Source organism: Paramormyrops kingsleyae, chromosome 7 (genome assembly GCF_048594095.1).
Source record: "Paramormyrops kingsleyae isolate MSU_618 chromosome 7, PKINGS_0.4, whole genome shotgun sequence".
NCBI lineage: Eukaryota > Metazoa > Chordata > Actinopteri > Osteoglossiformes > Mormyridae > Paramormyrops > Paramormyrops kingsleyae.
Window position 1 is genome coordinate 11,920,303 of NC_132803.1, and position 18,951 is coordinate 11,939,253.

The 18,951-nt window shown below is 50.3% G+C and overlaps 1 protein-coding gene across 2 annotated transcripts in view; it reads left to right on the forward strand.

The window, feature by feature from the left end:
* Positions 1-4,097: 4,097 nt before the first annotated feature.
* tnksa (tankyrase, TRF1-interacting ankyrin-related ADP-ribose polymerase a) overlaps positions 4,098-18,951 on the forward strand; it is a 35,963-nt gene continuing 21,109 nt past the window's right edge. For both annotated transcript variants that reach the window (XM_023808454.2, XM_023808455.2), the window contains exons 1-3: positions 4,098-4,577; positions 6,185-6,409; positions 12,598-12,693. In XM_023808454.2, the coding sequence (XP_023664222.1) occupies positions 4,145-4,577; positions 6,185-6,409; positions 12,598-12,693 (754 nt within the window). In that variant the 5' untranslated portion in view covers positions 4,098-4,144. The remainder of the gene's footprint in view (positions 4,578-6,184; positions 6,410-12,597; positions 12,694-18,951) is intronic.

An 18,951-nucleotide genomic window follows, 5' to 3' on the forward strand; every position in this document is an offset into this window, starting at 1 on the left:
TTTGTGCCGGTGTCCTGCTGCTTTTTCCCGGTTGACATTTCAGCTGCCTGTGATGATGTGAATGCTTTGCCCCCCCCGCCTCCCCCCTGCAGAGATTCACAGGCCGCGATGAGATCTCACCTCTCTCCCGGTCAGGAGACAGCAGAAAGCCACATATTTCTGGTGCTCACCGCCTGCTGGATGAAAACATCTCCCTGCTCAGAATGAACAAATTATTTCATGTGAACCAGACAATGCTGGTCACGTTCGAATGAAATAGTCACTCTCGAAGTGTCGTTCTCTGCAAGGCCGCTTTAGTTCCCCTTGTCAAATTAATTACATTTTTCTTTCAGGGAAATGAATTAACCTGTATGACAATACAATCACGTAATTATTTACTGATATCTGAGATTATCTAGCTGTAGGGAATCAGGTAGAAAACAGGTGAACAAGTGTAACAACCAGGCTTATCGAATTGTATCTAAAGCTCAGATAAGGTCATAATCGACGCTCTGATTCATCACAGCGATATGAAGGGCTCCCATTGAACTAGAGAAGTACTGCTGCTGGTTTCTCTCTGTCTGAGTGACCTGTCACAGACAGAAAGAGGACACGGCTGAAATGACCTTCAGTTGTGAGGGTGCCTCACTGAAACACTCACATTTAGTTGAGATTCACATGTTCTGCCATTAGCTGATTCAACAACAATATATCCAGAGAAGCTCAGGTTCAATGTCAGTTCAAAGGTACAACTGCAGGGATCCAGAGAAGCGGCTCACATGGAAATGTAAGTGATCGCTACATCCCCCACTCCCCTTGGGCTGCTTCCTTCGTAATGAAAGTATAAATAAATCGCAGGTGCCATTTCATAATACCAGCACTGCTTTTGCCTTTTATTTCTCTATAAATGTTTATCCTGTGACTGCTGGTCCCTCCCCCCCAGTCTGATGAAAATGGTTGGATATCCAGAGGGCAAATTGAAAGAGCACAACATGAGTAATTTCTGCAGAGGAGGATAACAGAGAAGAGCAAGAAAAGGTGGAATTTCAAAATGTGTTTTTAATTAAGGGAGGCAATCACCTAATTATGCATGCAAAGATAGCACATGTGTGTCTTCCATGTGCAGTTTCCATGGTAACTGAGCCAGGCATGCCAAGGAGCGTCTCGACATCCTGCCCCTCTTTGAGCTGAAACCATGCGGAGAAGCAGTCAAAGGGAGCCTCTGTTCGGTGTTTTCACTGATCCACCACATTGGGGAGTCAGTGGTACCACTGAGGAACACACACACACACACACACACATGCATACAACATATCTGTGAATTAGTTTCCATGACAGCAGAGTGATTTTTACATGGAAAGTGCCTTGGGTTCTTCTTGTAGTTTAACTGCAAAGTGTGAGAATGTGTTACTGATGCATGTACAGTACCAGTCAAAAATCTGGACACATCCACTCATAAAAAGGCTTATTTGTACCATTCTTAACATTTTAGAATAATTATAAAGGCATCAAAACTATAAAATAACATATATGGGATTATATACTGACCAAATAAGTATTATAATATACACATACACACACACATTTATATATAATTTTTTTTGTATTTTTTTGGAGGGGTGGCTTTATGGGTTGGGACTCAGAAGGTTGCTGGGTCAAATCCTATGATCAGCAGAGTGATGCCACCGTTGGGCCCTTAACCCCAATTGCTTCAGGGACTGACTGACCCTGCTTTCGCCTCTATGCCAGTTCCATGAGGCGGCCTCCTGGGACGCTTTTCCAGCTGTCCTGAAGGAGGTCCCACATATATGCTGAGCTCTCATTGGTCACTTTTCCTTCACAAAACCATCTCTACTGTGTCTAGGTCAGGTGGCCAGGCCATGTGATGCAACGCTATCACTCTCCTTTATAAGGGGCTTGGTGTGTCCAAACTTTTGACAAGTACAGTATGTGGGGCTGCAGTCACAAGAGCTGTTTGATCGTGGTTTGAGGTGTGTTTCACTGCCACACAGCTCACGTTAATCCAGACTCAACCCTCAATACCCCACTGACTTGACATACAGCTCTACTTATCACTGTTATCTTCTGTGCACCTGCTGAAACCTCTTATTTCTGTTAGGTGTGCTTTTCAGAGGTGGAAACTTCAGGTTTAGAAAGTAGAAATCCACACCAAGATTTTGTTTCAACCAACCAGTTGACTATAAAAAGTCATGCTCACAGAGGACTCAACTGGTTGGTTGAAACAAAATCTTGGTCTGGATTTGTATTTTCTGAACTTTCCACCTCTGGTGCGTTTATTAAATTGTGTCCTCCAACAAATGAGCAGAGACATTTGAGACAGAGATTCTAACTACTCATTCAACTTTCAATGCAGTATTTTTCAATAATGGTGAGGAAGTTTTTCTTATGGGAAACGAATGGCCTACACAGTGGTTAAATGTAAAAATGAAAATACAAAGCAAAGAGGGGAGTTAATGGGAATTTTTGTGAACCAAAAAACGTTTCCGTCTCCTTGAGAATGATGATCAGTTGCTTTGCAGAAAGAAACTTATCCAGAGGAAATGAATTCCAGGGCTCTGATTCATCACATGAGAAGTCAGAAAATTCCCACGGTGATATTGCAGCTCCAACAGGCCACAACCTCGTCGCTATCGTGTCCCATTTCAACATGTTCTGATGGACTGAGTCCCAAAGCAGGGGCAGCAGTGTCCCCCGCAAGGTGGAAAACAGCCTAACCACATAAATCACACACGGCTACACCAGGGCCTGCCAATTGGTACAAGGCCACTAAAAGGCATATTTATGCAGGTTTAAATCTGGGCTCAGGTTACAGTGATCTAAATGGTGTATAAGAAAACTACCTTTGATACATCCACACAATCACAGGCAGGATAACAATTGGGCCACACTTTGCTAAATTATGATGGATTACCATAGTGCTTTGCAACTGGAAAAGCTTGTTAAGATCCCACACGTGTGACTTCCTAACAGAGAAGTACTATTCTTCTATATTAATTTGGGGGCATGCATTGGCTTTCATCACCAACTTTGGAGGCATTTGAAAGGTGAGGGCACACAGTGTGGAGCAGAAAACAGTGGTGGGTGGGGCCCAAGGAATGTAGTGGAGCTTCTTAAGATTGACTACTGTTGGCCTGCCTGGTCAGCTGCCATTGGTTGTCTGTCAGCCATCCCTCCTGCCTCACTGTGCTTAACGAGCCCTGAAGTCTGGTCTCTTTATGGAGCCCACACACCAGCAGCCATTCGCAATGCATAACCTCCCTCAGACCCACCTTCAGAAGCACCTCCCTGTCAGAGCTTGTCTCACCGCCATTGCGTGTGCCAGCCGACCTTCAAGCACGCTCACGCGATGACAGATTGATTGGCACCCCCTCTAAAGAGACAGATGCGTGAAAAAGGATGGTCTCAGCAAAATTCTGCTGACAAATAAATTGATTCTTTGCCAGACATATGTTGCTGTGGACAGGACTGTCCAGTAAGCAATAACAATAAACAATGAAAGATAAGGGTGTCTGTGATGAGGTGATTTACTGTGTCACCTAGCCCTACTGGACAAACAGTGCTGAAACCCCAAACAGCTCCAAGGGAGGGGGCAATGACACAGCAAAACATAAGGCTCACAGCACAGATCATGTGCAACACCTTAATAAACACTTATTTGTTTTTTTTATTCTCCTCAAAAGAGATCTGTGTGTGATACAGTAGTAGACAGAGATAGGCAAAACTCTTTGGCCATTCTGTATGCTCGACAGCATGATTAAGTTGTTCTGGAAAACTTTACTGGGGTGGCAAGTCGAGGTTCCTTACTATAACGCACACAGATGTTCGCGGAGTCCATATAGCAACCCTACAAAAAGTTTTAGCCGACATCAAGGATTCATTTGGTAGTCGGCATTCATGATGTCATGAGATTTTCTCTCAGCCAAAATATCTTAAGGTCAAACACGTGGTTCTTAGTCACTGGCACCGTCTGTTTTAAAATGAATTCACAAACATAATCTTAAAATTTTAATTTCCCGTACGAATTGTTAGCAAGTGCAGGTGGCAGCATAGTGCCTGTAAAGAAGACGAAGAAGAATACCGGAAGCACGGCCATTTTCCCGGAAGCCAGTAGAGCTGTTTTGTTGCCAGAGGGATTGTTGTGAAAATGGCGGCGTCTCGTCGCTCGTCTCAGCAGCAACAGCAACAGACCCTGTCGTCTCCTCCTCGGAGCGCCTCCCTCTCGCTCACCCCTCCGGGCTCTCCTCCGGGACCTGTGGGTGCAGCGATCTTGGCTCCTGCGGGCGCCGAGCAAGACGGCGGCGGGGATTCAGAGGTAGCCCCGGCCTCCCCGGACCTGCCCGCCCCGGGCCTCAGCGGCAGTGGTAGCAGCGGCTCCAGTGGCTCTAGCTCCACCGCGAGCGGCGGCTCGAGCCCGGACTCGGGCGGCTCCAGCCCGGGGGCCGGCGGCGCTTTTCGGGAGCTCTTCGAGGCCTGCCGCAATGGGGACGTTTCCCGGGTGAAGCGGCTCGTCGACTCGGTGAATGTGAACGCCAAGGACATGGCCGGCCGCAAGTCCACCCCGCTGCACTTCGCCGCAGGTCTGCACCGCGCTCCGCCGTCGGGGGGTACGGGGGATTGGATGGGGGCAGCGATGGCTGCAGGTTAGCTGGATGGGTAACCGTGTTTACGGAGTGAGGGCACCTCGCCTGAAAATATTGTTATTGTTATTATTAATTTAAATGAGGACCGAACCGCGTTATTTTATTCCTTTGCTGTTATTTTTTACATTTGTTTATTTGTTTTGGTACCGGTGCACTCATATTAGAAACGGCTCTCCGTTTATTTTTACAGCACGAAATAACACAGAAACACCATAACGCAAAAAGACTGTGTAAAATAACGCGAAATGACGCTCCCCGTCTGTCAAAAACATAACGGCGTTTCTGTAAAACGTGACAGATTAAATCCGTCAGTTTAGGAATAACCGGGTCCGCATTCTTCCGTATTTGCTGTAGTTTAACAGTGTTACACGGGCCCGGCGCATTATAGGTATGTAAGCAATGTGCAGCTTTATACAATCATGCCATGCAATGATATAAAACACGCCTGGCTCGGTTCGGTAATGGTACTGTGAGGATGACGGTTAATACAACTGTATACCGTGCTAGTGTATTTCGACAATTGTGTTCTCCGTTTGCATTTTATGTGTTTTAAATAAAAATTTGGCGTATGTATGAAATTAAGATATGACTGTTGTAACTGATTTAACTACACCAGGAGGATTATGCGAAATCACGGCAACACGGTCACTTTTGGTACAGGCTTAGACATTACGACCCGTGAACTAAGACAAGATAAAAACAGACTCGGCGAATCTCAAACTACTTTAAAACTACTGCATTGGGATGAAATGCAAAGCTATTGGGCGTTTTGGCAACGAGATTTCGGAAGTTTCAATATAAGCTGCTCTTGTGTGATTGATGTTTTTGGCTCGTTAATTATGGATTCGAACTATAAATTTGGCTGGATTCCTCAAAGGACATGATAACCACAACTGGATTTCAACTGGATCTTGATGTGTTCAGGCATTTCTCTGCACAGGGACTAGGCTGTACGCATAAATAATGTACATGTAGATACGTACATAGGAATGTTCTTGTAATGTATATCAGGACTGGAATTTGGTGAATTAATGTTCCCGTGACTGTTCATATTAAACAGGAGAACTTATGGTCCTCTTTTTAAAAGGCAGTGCAAACATGCTTTGGTATGAATATTTCAACAGGATGTCGTAAAAGCCCTTATGCACTTCAGAACGTCTTTGAGGCCTTAAAAGAACCATATTTAGCCAGCTGTATATAACATAGACACATTTGGCTCTGAGCTGGAGTTTTCCCTGTGAACATCATGTAATCCTCTTGAGAATACATTGGCTTGGGAATGCTGAAATCAGTCTGCCAAAGATTGCTAACGTTGGTCACCCATATCATCAGTTCGGGAATAGGGATTATTAACACTTTAAAGAACTAGTTTTGGTAGATGTGTGGCTTAGTTTTTTTTTTTTAATCAAAATGGTGTCTCTTGTGCGATCTGTAGTAAAATAGGGCTAGTGATGGGTAAACCTGTTGTTTGCCTCTGGTAAAGCCTGCTGCTTTGTGTTTGCTTTCTGAAGTCACCATTTGCCTCTTGGTCCCTGATCCTTCAGGGTTTGGCAGGAAGGACGTGGTGGAGCACCTCCTGCAGACGGGCGCCAATGTGCACGCCCGCGACGATGGTGGGCTGATCCCGCTGCACAATGCCTGCTCGTTCGGCCACGCTGAGGTGGTAGGCCTACTGCTGTGCCAGGGAGCAGACCCAAATGCCCGCGACAACTGGAACTACACACCCCTGCATGAGGCCGCAATCAAAGGCAAAATCGACGTGTGCATTGGTAAGCGCTTCCCCTGGAAACGCAGCCCTGCGCTTGGTTCCATGTCGCACAGGATGCCCCCTGCATTTATTTCATTCTGCATCCTTCATTGAGTCTTTTAGCATCAGTGCTTTTTTCATCACTGTTTCCCAGGAGCCTAGCATGTCTGACAAGACTTTTTGCGCTTTGTGGTAGTAGTTACTTATTGCAGCTTTGGTTTAATTGGATGCATTTTAATCTGCATTTGACTGAAGCTTAATGTTCACTCTACTGATGATGATGATAATAATAATAATAATAATAATAATAATAATAATAATAATAATAATAATGATAATATAATAATAATAGATACTTTATTGATCCCTGTGGGGAAATTGTCTTTACGCCTCCCTCAGCTTGCTCTCTTTCGTAGAGTAGGTTGTCTGTGAAGGGCAGCCACCCTTCACAATACAACAATAACAACAACACATTTCATTTATATAGTGCTTGGATCACAAAGATGCTTATATAGAATAAAGTAAACATAACAAAACAACAAAGCGTATTATGGGTGAGGAACATTAAAGGCTTGAGCAAATGAAAAGGTCTGTAACTTGTGTTTGAAATCTGAAACCGAGACAGATAGATGAATGACAGACAGACTACTGTTGGACTGCTACCATTGTGGTAAAATGACGCATCTCCTTTTCCCAGGGCTCTGAAGGGATTTTCTATATTTATATACAGTACTGTGCAAAAGTCTGAGGCAGGCAAAGAAAATGTAGTGTTTAAATGGTCTTTGTTTGTGTAACAAATATGATGATATGTCTGTAAAAGCGCGTTAACTTAGCCATTTCAAAACCTCTGCTGAAGTCGGCCCTCTATTTGCAGCAACCATCCAATAACTTCACTAATTAAGTTTATTAATTATTTGAGCTCATGGTGAAATTTAACAAATACATGGAATGGCTGAGGTGCCCCTGAGCAAAGGTTTGGGAACTAAACCTTCCATCCAACAAGGATCCAACTATATTTTTGGAAAAACAAAAGGATCTCTTGTTTATTCTTTGTGTTGTGGTTAATTTGCCTAATGTTAAATTGTGCTGCCATTTGAGTAGATATACAGATATACAGCTTTAAACATTTTCTTTGACTGCCTAAGAATTTTGCACAGTACTGTGTGTGCAAATGTGGGTGTATGTATGTATATGTGTGCATTTGTATATGTCTGTATAACTAATGAAACAAATTGGCTAATCATTGGTGTCAGAACAGACTAAACATATGTGACTTGTCCTCATGCGTGGTAATGAATGACTCCTGCTTTCTTGGCATACCTCTGTATTTTCTTGTCGTTAGTCTGCATTTAAGGCATCGGCAGAGGGCTCGTCTTACAGCTGCACCGTCGGTGTGGGGACCGACCTTCCCTATGTGCCTGTTTTCTGTCTTTGCGCTTTATCTGATGTAATTACCCAGAAATTCAAATCTGTTCCGGAACCGTTTCTATTCCTGAGGAATGAGGTTCTGCCATGAAAATAATTGAATTATTGTCCCTCAAGAGTGTCTGCGGTTGTGACGGTCTAGTCCGGTTCCTTTTATGATTTACAGACACTGTTTTACTGTGTTTGATTTGTTTTTAGCCCATTCACCACAGTTTACGTTGCGGAATGCATCATATGATGTGGTGCCTTAGTACGGCAGTTGCAGCGTCTGTGGTCAGCACAAGGGGTCTAAACCAAAATATGAACAATTTCTGGAGCATAATTATTTTTTAATCTCCGAGGAACCTTAAGGAAAGTGAATGATAAATCTCTAGAGTGTATACCATGAGAGAAAATGAGCTTCCCATCAAACACACCAGATAAGGCATATTTTGGCCCCTTAAAATGGGACGTTTAGCCCACACGCATTATTCATTAGTGTCATGTTGAGCTTGGGTCGGGGGAGTAACTGCTTAAATGAGTGTCTCTTTACTCCGTGTCAGTCTCCGCGTAATTCGACCTGCTCTGTGTCATCTGCGCCTGCACTTGTGTCCTGCCGCCGTAGGTGGGCTTTTCAGCTGCAGGTTGGGATGTCGGTGGCGTCCCGCGTTCGCCCGCCGGGGCTGAAATACGCCCACCTGGTAGCTATTCTGACAGGCTCGCCAGTAGTTTGCAGTGCCCGCTGGGCCGCTTGCTCACTGGATTCAGTCGAAATGTCGGGGGTGTAATGATGCCCTTCTTTTCATTTCCGCTTCTCCATTGTTGCGTGTTATTTATTTGTTTGATGTGGGCAAACGCCGCTCCTCCTCTTTAACCGCCGCGGGCCGCAGTCCCACTGTGGGTGTCCTGCCGCCGCCCCAGCTGTCAGAGGAACCGCTAGGCCCAGTTTCGGCTGCCGACGTCCATGTTCTCCCTAATAAATCACAGAATGGAGCAGCAGGGGAGGGCCACAGAACATCACGAAGGACGACCTCGCTGCGTGCAAGGTGACTGCCCCAGTGCTACTCCTGGTCCCTCTGAAAGCGGTGCAGTGCTGTCACAAACACCTCACACAGCTGGCAGTGAGTCTGTGATTTTGGAAGCTCTCACTGGATGACTTCAGAGGCACAGGCCCACCGAAGAACCCTGTGCTTGATCTGACACCCACCCGATCACGGGAGAGGATATTTTATCAGATTCACCATGTCCTGTGGCGCTGTTAGAGGGAACGGTGATGACAAATGTCTCTTAGCAACATAGGGTCGCATTTGCCTTTTCAAAAATATCTCTAGTAACAGTGGAGTTTGGAGTGGGGACCTGGCATACTCTAGTGACGGGAGCGCAGCGCGTACCAGCCGGGAGGGGAGTCCTTTTGGAAGAGAGCGGCCTGTTGGCAGGCAAGGGCTTGGATGTGTAGACGCTCATTTTCACTAACCTGGCTGTGCCATTCCTCTCAGCCGTATTGCGTTTATGTGAAGTATATCCAGCACTAGCAGATTTTATTATTTTATTTTAACTACACTGTGGGGGCTGTTTGGACAGCATTCTGCCATTGTACTGTCTCAGGCGCTGCACCGTGTGGCAGGTCAGGCGCGCCGTGACAGCTGGGTTTTTGTTTACACAACCAGCCTCGGTTTTTTTGGATGGGGTACTGGTATTTCGGGGAGGGGGGGTCGGCAGTAGCTTCAGAAAGGTATGGGTCGCTTTGTCTCCTCCTCTACTAGCTTGATCTTATCCTATCTTGCTGAAAAGTCACCCCCCCCCGTTTAAATAGTCGAAAGAGGGCCGCTGAGTCTCCCACCACGGCCCCCTCCGTTTGTTTGTTGTTCATGCAGGCCCTTCCTTGCTGATGCTAATGTTCAGGCTCGCTCTTCTCCATGTTTGCCTGTTTGCTCTGCCTGGGGGGGGGAGGCACGGGGGGAAGGGGGCACTGCTTTCTTTGTCTCTCTCTCTCGCTGCTCTCCACTCGCTTTTGCTATGGAATCTGCGTTTCATTGCCCCAAGGGCCCCGTTAACTGTGCTCTGGGTTACCACTTCTTCCATCATTGTCGTATGGTACACTGTGCTCTTGGCCTCCCCCCCCCCAGCAGCATGATCTGAATGGATGATGCGGCTGGATCTCAAAGCCATTCAGCCTCTGCCCTGCTGGGGTCACGTCAAACCCCACGCAAAGGTGCAACGGCCGTTTCCCTCCAGGACTTTGCATGTATAATCCCAGCAGTGTGTGTTTTTGACATAAAGTCAAAGTCAAAAACAAATGAAATGAATTTGACCTCCTCCCATGAAAGCATATGAAAATGGAGCAAATCAGAAGTGTGGTGAGTGTTATTGACAACTTGGTTGTGAACCATCTGGCAGAATATGGGTCAGTGTTCTTTATGGTCTCTCCGAGCTGCCTGTCTCCCAGATACTTCAATTTCTGAGGTTAGGGGGGGCATTTAACGTCAGGTTGTGAGCGTGTACTAGGTGCTCTGCATCTGAAAAGGTGGGGGTGTGGGCTGTAATTACACCCTTTGCCTGGAGGTGTCCCTCACCCCTTTATTACTCAGACTTGGGGGCTGTTATGGGGGCCGGCCTTTGCGTGCTGTGCCCGGCAGGCTATAGGTAACTTATTTCCCCAGCCGGACATGAGCCAGGCGGCTTGGATAAACGCTTCCCTCTTTACACCCTCTGATTGTTAATGACGGCTCTCATTAATGCGTAAAACGCAGCGCATGCGGCAGTGGTTGGCGCCGTGGCATGCTGCGCTGGTAGGGGCAGTGGAGCGTGGGATTGTGAGAGTAATCCGTTATCTCCGCATCTACTGTACCTGGTGGGTGGGGTGGGGTGCGTGTGACCCCTTGGTCATCTGCTCAGCAGGGCTGGTGGGGTGGCTGCCCCTCCCATCCGCGTCGGGGACCTGCCTGTCTGCTTCTTTATATTTCTCTTGCGGCTCATTCCCAGACGAACAGGCCTTGCTGGGTCCTGACTCCCGTCCGGCAAAACCATCAAGGTCACCTGCCAGCTGGAAGGGAAAACTGGCCCCTGCTCCTGTCCCCCCCCCCCCCCCCCCCCCCCACCAAGCCAGAGGTTTTAACCCGCCCAGTTACAGTTGGCTGTTTCTGTGCTGTTTTTGTCCCTGGATTGAGCCTCGCTGATGAGGGAGTACTTTAAAGCCTTTGCGTTCTTCCTGAATGTGTTTCACAGAGACGCGGACATGTTCCCTTCATTTGGGGGATGGAGGGGGGGGCACAAGTTTTTCCTTTTATAGACAAAAGCCACCTGTTCCAAGATAGCAAGAGCTGCATTGTGAGTGGACGTGTGGCGTTGTGTTTCTGCGTGCCCGGCTGTCTCTCCCGGGTGAATCCGGTTGGGAGGGGGGGTGACACGCATGCTCTACCTGTCTGCGTGCTCTCTGACCACCCCACCCCCCCTCGCTGGAGTGACACACACCACCCCCCACACCTTGCTTGCAGTTGGCGAAGTGATACATACTCTTTCCATCTACGAGACACTGAGATGCCTCTTAGATAACCTCCCCCCCCAGCATCAGTAGCTGTTCTGTCCCTTTGCTTCCTATCCCAGAATAGTGGCTAATGGGGGTGGGAGAGATGAACAGCCCTCATCCCCCCCAGGAGTTTTCTGTCCATTTTCTTTCCTTAATGCCAGTTAACTGCAGTCATTTGCTCTGTATTGTCACTCAGTCCCCTGCAGTGCCCCCCCCCCCTTCCCACGTGCTGTGCACCTGTGGCCCTGAACAGCCCCCCCCCCCCCCAGTGGCTTTTTGGTATTCTGTGCAGCGAGTCCCCGCTTGTCGCCTGCACTCTGCCTGGTACCAGGCTGCCGACCCGGGGGAGGGGGGGCTCAGCACCTGATTGATGGGCAGCTTGTCAGGGGAGCTGCCTGATTTTAACCCCAGAGTCACTCCTTGGGGGGGTGGTGCTGTACGTCCACACAAATACAGAGGAAGCGAATGGCTTGTTCCTGCCTGTTAAATCTCCTTGCGGAGGGAGTATTTTATGCATCGCTGCACCTTTGTCAGTCTAAAACACGAAACCGGCAGGCCTTTAAAGTTTGCCGCTGTGCACGTCGAGATCCCCAGCCCCATAGTACTGTTGGTAATCCAGGCTCCTCTCTGCCTCGCTGTCACTAGGTTAGCTGTGCATTTCACCTGTTTATACGCTGGTGGGGGGGGACACACAGTCTGTCAGGATGGCTGGCGACCACAAGGTGGCGTTGTCAGAGTGCTGTGGAGCGACCCGTGGCGTGTTGCTGGTCTGCAGGTGCGCCTATGCCCCTGCGCACACCGTACCTGTACGTGCCCCCCCCCCACCCACCCCCCCTTGTCTCTGGCTCTTGCCGCGGTCGCGCCGCTGAATCGCAGAGCAGCTGATTAGGGTGTGAGAAGGAGTGCGGAGAGAGGGAGAGAGGGAGAGAGGGAAGCTTGGCGCACGAGGAGAAGCACGCAGACAGTTCGGGGACAGTGTGTCGTAGGCGCTGTGTCGCTCTGAGTCGCTCGCTCTCTCGGTGGGGGCCAGACCAGCCCCTCTCCTGGGGGCTGCAGGGGATGGGAGTCTTTACTATTCTGCTCTCGCGTCTGTGATCGAGGTCACGTGGACTAGCCTGGCGTGTCCTGTGGTGTGGCTCTCCGCGTCGCCGTGGCGCCCCCTCCCCGGTGCACCGGTGTGCGATGCACGTGTGCGGCGGCCATGGCCAGGAGCGTGCTGGCGGGCGGTGGCGGCCTGTGCCTGTCCGAGCTCAGCTACTGCCTGTGTTTCCCCTGCACAGTGCTGCTCCAGCACGGCGCCGACCCCAACATCCGCAACACCGATGGCAAGTCGGCCCTGGACCTCGCCGACCCATCTGCCAAGGCCGTCCTCACCGGTGAGTACTGTGCCGCCGGACCCGGTGTGCGTGTCAGTGTGCGTGTCAGTGTGCGTGTCAGTGTGCGTGTCAGTGTGCGTGTCAGTGTGCGTGTCAGTGTGCGTGTCAGTGTGTACAACTGGGAGTGTGTGTGAGCATGTAAGGCTGCATGTGTTCGTGTTTTCCCTGTCACAGTACGTGTGCTCCTGTCAGCGGCCTCGTATCTCTCTCTCTGCTCATATCATTAATTCTTCCCGCTTTGGAGTGTGCGCTCGCTCTCTCTCTCTCTCTCTCTCTCTCTCTCTCTCTCTCTCTCTCTATTATCATTCTGAATTTGCACATACTTGTAGACCCTTGCTTACATCACACTGGTGGCCGCATGTAGCCGCCAGCATTGTATACCTGAATTACCGACCGCGGTAGCGCCCAACCCTCCCGTGTCCATGGTGTTCGCTGTTACTCCGGCAGTTTTCTTGGCCCGGGGGCGGAGTTACAGTCACAGTGTGCCAGCTACTCTTCACTGGTGTATAAACAGCCGTCGGACAGTGAGCTGGGTCACTCTAGGCTGCTGTCTCGGCCCTGAGGGTCACGTTGGGAGGGACCTCATCGCCTCGGAAATGCAACTCCTGCGGGGGACGAGTTTAGGCAGGACGCAGGCAGCTGCACCCTGCGGCCCAGCGTCTGCGCAGGAGGTGCAGAGCATATCCGGGGTAGCATGCGTAACCGCAGTATAAACGTGCTCTCCCAGGGTGGAGGAGAGGACAGCTCAGTGTCTGAGCGTCTGTCTGTCTGTGCTGTGTGCATGCATGCTTTCTTCCCCATGCCGGCCCCCACGGCATGACGCGGCCCATACAGATGTTGCTAGGAAGTGCTCAATGTCACCGTGACGCGCTGACGGCATCAAGAATTTTAATGAGTCCATCAATGAAATCAGTCCCTAGGTGGTAAATGAAGTTTAGGCTTAAATTGAGAGAGTCTGCTGGATGCAAAAGGCCTTTAGCCGGGAAGACAGCAGCGATTACGGTCCTGGGAGAGACTGCAGAATCTCAAGCAGAGAGTACAGAGTATATGCCTCATGGGTCGTGTCCCTAACACAGAAGGGAAGGGAGGGAAAGACAAGATCAAACTGGGCAGTTGGGGCATGCAACAGGATCATCGTGTGTGTAGGGTGGCTGCCGTGCCGTTTCCCAGCATCCTCTGCCCACGGTCCTGAGAAGATGCATCTTCAGAAGGTGCTGTAGAGGAGAGGCACTGGAGTTTTGGCAGCATAGCCCAGCGTAACGCAGCATCTCTGGGTGGCTTGCTGTGGCTTGACGTGATGGTGCTGCCTTGTGATTCTGGATAATGTAAAGAATGGCGCTGTTAACAGAAGCGGTGAAACTTGCCCGCTTCTCACTTTCAGCTGTTGAGGGCCCATCGACCCGGCTCCCGCATTTAGGAGCTGCATTTGTGCTGCGGGTTTGTGGGCGATGAGCGCGTCAGCAGCAGCATGAGTACCATCTCGTTATCTGCAGGAGAGGTCTAACAATTCGGCATCATGAAGCCGCTCCATGGGGCGGGGAATGTAGGTCCCTCACCCCTCCAGCGACAGTTTCTCCCAAGATTGTTTGGCCTTATAATTAACGCAGTCGGAGGAGGACCATTTTAATACAGGCATTTTAATATAGGCTGTATCTCCGCGATCTGAGTATAGTGTTACCAATGCAAAGGTCATGGGACCAAATCCCGGTTGAATTGTAACTGTTCCCTTCATTTTAAGTTGCTTTGGATAAAGGCGTCAGATGAATAAATGTAAACATGGTGCAGTGGCTGTACGGAAGCAGCATCCCACTCTTCGCACTGGCTGTGCAGTGTGCAGTGTGATCGTACCCGCTGCGTCACACGGCTCCACCTCTCGAGCAGGGGCCAGCGGCCGGGCCGTGCTCCCTGCGGACATCCGTCATTTACCCTCCGCCGCCGCCGCGCTGCCCCTGAAAAGAAATGAGCTCTCTGGTGCGGAAAAGTGGCGGAGTTGAGCGAGATGCTAACGCCACTGAGAGCGGGTGGGCGGGTGAGCGGTGGGGAGGGGGGCACAGGAGAGTCAGGCCGGGCGCCGCGGAAAGCGGTATTTACAGATGAGCCGGCTTCACAGCCCCCTGCACTAATCAGCGGGGATGGCTTCTGTCACGTCTCCGTAATTCTTGGTTAGACGGCCGCTTTGTGCCACTGGGCTCAGACAGGCCGCGCCGGGCTGAGAGCAAGCAGCCGGCAACGTGAGGTATGAATGGATCATCGGCGGCAGTGGAGCTGATGAATGGTGATCGATAGCAAGCCTGCCTCCTAAATGGAGTTTTACCTGTAATTTATCTGAGAGAGACATACAGCCGTGTCGAGTGGCTGTGAATATGGAGTTCTGAAGGTAATCTGAAGTGCAGTTTCGAATGCGCAATCTCTGCTACTCCCTCCTCCGCTTTCAGCACTGAAGTTGCCACGTGTTTTTTTTTTGTCTGACTGTTGCCGTACTTTACACCCATCGTGCCCCTGATGGTTTTTGCAGATGAGGCTCACGGCGACTGAATCGCGACCCAAACGGGTGCTTCTCCAGCTCCCTGCGTCACCAGCGCTGATTAAGTCAAACGAAGGCAGAATCGCAGGGATCCGTGTGCGTGGTTTTAGGGCCTTGAAACTGGCCAAGGTGGGTGTCTGGTTCCGCTCCTAAAACACTGTAACGATCAGTGTCCTGCAGTAGGTATCACTGCCAGATCCAAAGGTGGAGTGTGTTAGACTTGGGGGTTGGGGGGGATGATCAACGCTCTCCGGATTCGTCGTTGGTAGAGTCGAGGCCTGATCCCCACCCTCGGCGAGGCAGAGCCTCTAGCCTGTGATGCTGAATGGATATCTGCTCTGTTATGGCAGCACGGGGTCGTGAGAGTGGCGTGATAGTGTCCAGCCAGAAGCGGGGCTGTATCTTTCCGCCTCCTTGTTCTGTAAATGGGACGTCGTCGGTACCTCCTGTTGCCTGAAGGTGAAAATATGAGCTCGCATAAATCTGCATAGTCGCCTCTTGCTAGGCCACCAAAACACATTTTTGCGTCGCCCATTTTCCTTCTGTTGTCTCCACGGCTGGGTGACCACCAGCTTGCCCCCCCGCCAACGCTCCAGCCCGTGGCAGCTCTTGGTGTTGATGGTTGGCCGTCTCAGCACCCCTGCCTGGCCAAACACTCCTGGGGTTTTCGGGGATTAATCACCAGCAGGAGGAGATGAATAAACATGAACGGGGGGGGGGAGGAGCTGATTACGGCGGCAGGCGGCTGGTCTGTCCATCTCTGTGATGGACGGTAACCTGAGAAAGCATTTTCTGGAAAATACGGTGTTTTTTTTTTTTTTTTTGCCATTCCTATAGTTACTGTTGTGTGCTGCGTTAAATTAATTGTTTAGGCGGAATCCACAGGAAGGAGATAATGTGAAAAGAACATCTGTAATGTCTCTCTGGTTAATGTGGATGATCCGTCTTTTAATCACCATGGGAACCGCTGGAGCTCCGCTCCGGCCTGCTCCCGTTCGCAGATTGGCGGTCAGTGAGCGTCGGTCCGCCGTGTGCTGTGGTGGGATTAATCTGTGTCCCCTTGAACAAAACAGCAGCCACAGTTTTTAATTTTAGCTTTGGGGTTGGGAGTTAGCGCTGGAGTGGGGGGCGGGGCAGGGATTTGTGGGTGTTTTGTCAGTTTTAAAGTTGTGGCGCTAAAAGGTGGTTGGTGTCACCATTAGGCCCGTAGGAGAGGGGATAAATCTCGCTGGCAGCAGATAATGAAGGGGAAGAGGCTGCTAGCGGCTGGGAGCCGTTGATTATGCAGCCTGTTCCCTACTCCGTTCCCTCGAGATTTAAAAGTGTCGTCTCTAACGAAGTTCGACCTCCTTGCCCCAGGCTTTTCTTTTAGGGGAAGGAATATCTCTGCAGCCGCTCATTCATCTTAAATGGCTTCTGCCAGCTGGTGGTGAACATCCCCAGTTAGCACGAGCCCGCCAATCGGTTTGGCAGCACGTCGTCTTTCCCGGGAGCCCATGAAGCGCCCCCCCCCCCCCCCCAGGCTGTTTGAGGCTGGGGAAAGGGCTTTTCCACTGCTTTTCTGGCTGTACAAATTGCTTAAAAGCAACAGTGATAAAGTATGGAGCTGAGACAGTTAAAGTAAACAAAAAAAAAAAAAAAGCTAACTGGATTAGCCTAACCTGCTCTGGATCAGCCATGAGGTTCTGGGACATGCCTGAGTTGCATGAGGCCACCTCTCTCGGTGTGCAGCCGGTACGAGATTGTGTGTGCTCTGCTCTTCTCTCCCGGTGCCCTGCTCAGTGCCGGGCCCCTCTGTGGCTCACAGCTGTCCCACGTCTACCATTTTAATGACCAGCAGGCTGCCTGCTAGCTTCGTCCTTCTACAAGGTTTCAGGGTTATAGCTGTTAATCAGCAGCACTGGCGCTTCCTGTTGACTGGCTAATGCTGTGATCCTTTCTAACCACCATGTCATGCTGTCCCTCCTCCTCGGAGAAGCAGACACCGCATGCGCTTCAGGTCTTTCCGTCTTCTCTGCTTTGTCTCTCCCTGACCTCAGGATGTAAATGCCATTGATCGGGCACTGGGCAACCTGTGTCAGCTTCTAAATATGACCCCCCAGGCCATTATATGGGCAGAGCTGACGTCAGAGCTTGTCAGATGCCTGCGCACTCTCCTGGGTCTGGATATCGATCGTGTCGAGACGAGCTCCTGCTCGGGTCATTGGGACACGTGATGCGTGGATGCAGAAGGGGGCGTGGAGGTCGCACGTCGTGACGTGCTGGCGGTTGGGACCGTTTAAGGAAACGTTTCAACACTGACTTCGTCTCTGTAGGTGTGGAGGTCTGTGGAGGGCATTTGGAAGGTGATGATGGACTGATGATTGGAACCTGCAATCAGCCTACATTTCCCATAAACACTTGCCATCCCCTTAGGTATCGATCACCACTAAATGTCGTATCCCATAAAAGCAGAACAACAGAGTGGCCCCTGATCGATTTGTTACCTTCTCCTGCGGCCGATGAGTGTGGCCGTGGGGGTGTGGGGTGGGGCACAAAGTGACGATGGAGGCTTGTGCTCTGCTGAAGCTCTTCACAAGCTCTGCATCTTCTGCCCCTTGATCTGTGTGAGCCTGCAGTGGATCCTTCAGCCAGTGTGAATCCTGTCCCAGAGTCTGTCAGGCACCGAATGATTAATTCATCCCTGTGAGCGCTGCTGTTTTTCCGAGGCTCTGAGCTTGTCGTTTACCTCTCGCAGAGTTGCTGCTCCCATTATCAGAAGGTATATTTATCTGGAAGGATGAGCTCCCTACCTGTGGCGGCACTCTGCCTGTCCCGTTCCTGCTCTGCCAGGCTCCTGGCTGTGTGGCAAGGCATGCCTCAGGCGACCGTTATCTCCCCCTGTAATCGCACGGAGTGATGTTCGTGTTGCTGTTTTTAATATGCACCACTCCAGGGCTCGGTTATACTGTGTGTTAAATGAAGCGGGGAGAGCAGGCCCGTATGTCTTTCCCGGGCCTCATCTCACCCTTAGGATCAGTGAGCTGGTGTCGTTATCGAGGGCTTGCGATCCAATTCAGATTTGCAGGCCCAGGCTCATTATGGAGGAGTAACAATCCTGGCTAAAGGGGGGAGCCATTCCGACAGTTTTGCTCAGCGTTAAAGCAGGAGTGATCACATGACCTTGAGACCCAGGGCAATGGACACACGGGCCGTGGCATGACTTTGTGATCATGAGCCGCAGGAGCAGCCACCCCCTGAGCCCTTTGGCCCCTCTAGACCCTCGTTAGGTCTCCTCGCTTATAGCCACCCTGAACGCGCTAATTGGGAACTGCATCAATTGATTTCCATTCCTGCTGTGCTGCGGATGGACCCACTAATGTGTGGCGTCAGCTCCTCACAGCGCTGGTTCGGGACACGCGCCTGCCTGTGTGTGTTTGTGCTGTGTGTGGTCTTTTTGCATATCTGGCTTGATAGCGATATTCCCCATGATATTCCCTGTTCCTTCCTGGACCCCGGGGCTGTGTTCTGCTTTGCTCTGTTTTGTCTGCCTTCTGCTCCTCTCTCTTCTGAGTGTTCTGGTCTGCTCCCGGTACCAGATGGGTACCGAGTGGCTTACCCTCGAGGCCAGTTGGCTTCTCTCTGCTCCGAAGGCACCATGGGAGGGATCTCGCACCCCTCTGCCTACCACGATTCTGGCTCTGTCTGGAGGTTTGGGAGGTTCTATGGTGGCTCCTCAGAACTCCTGGCAAGGA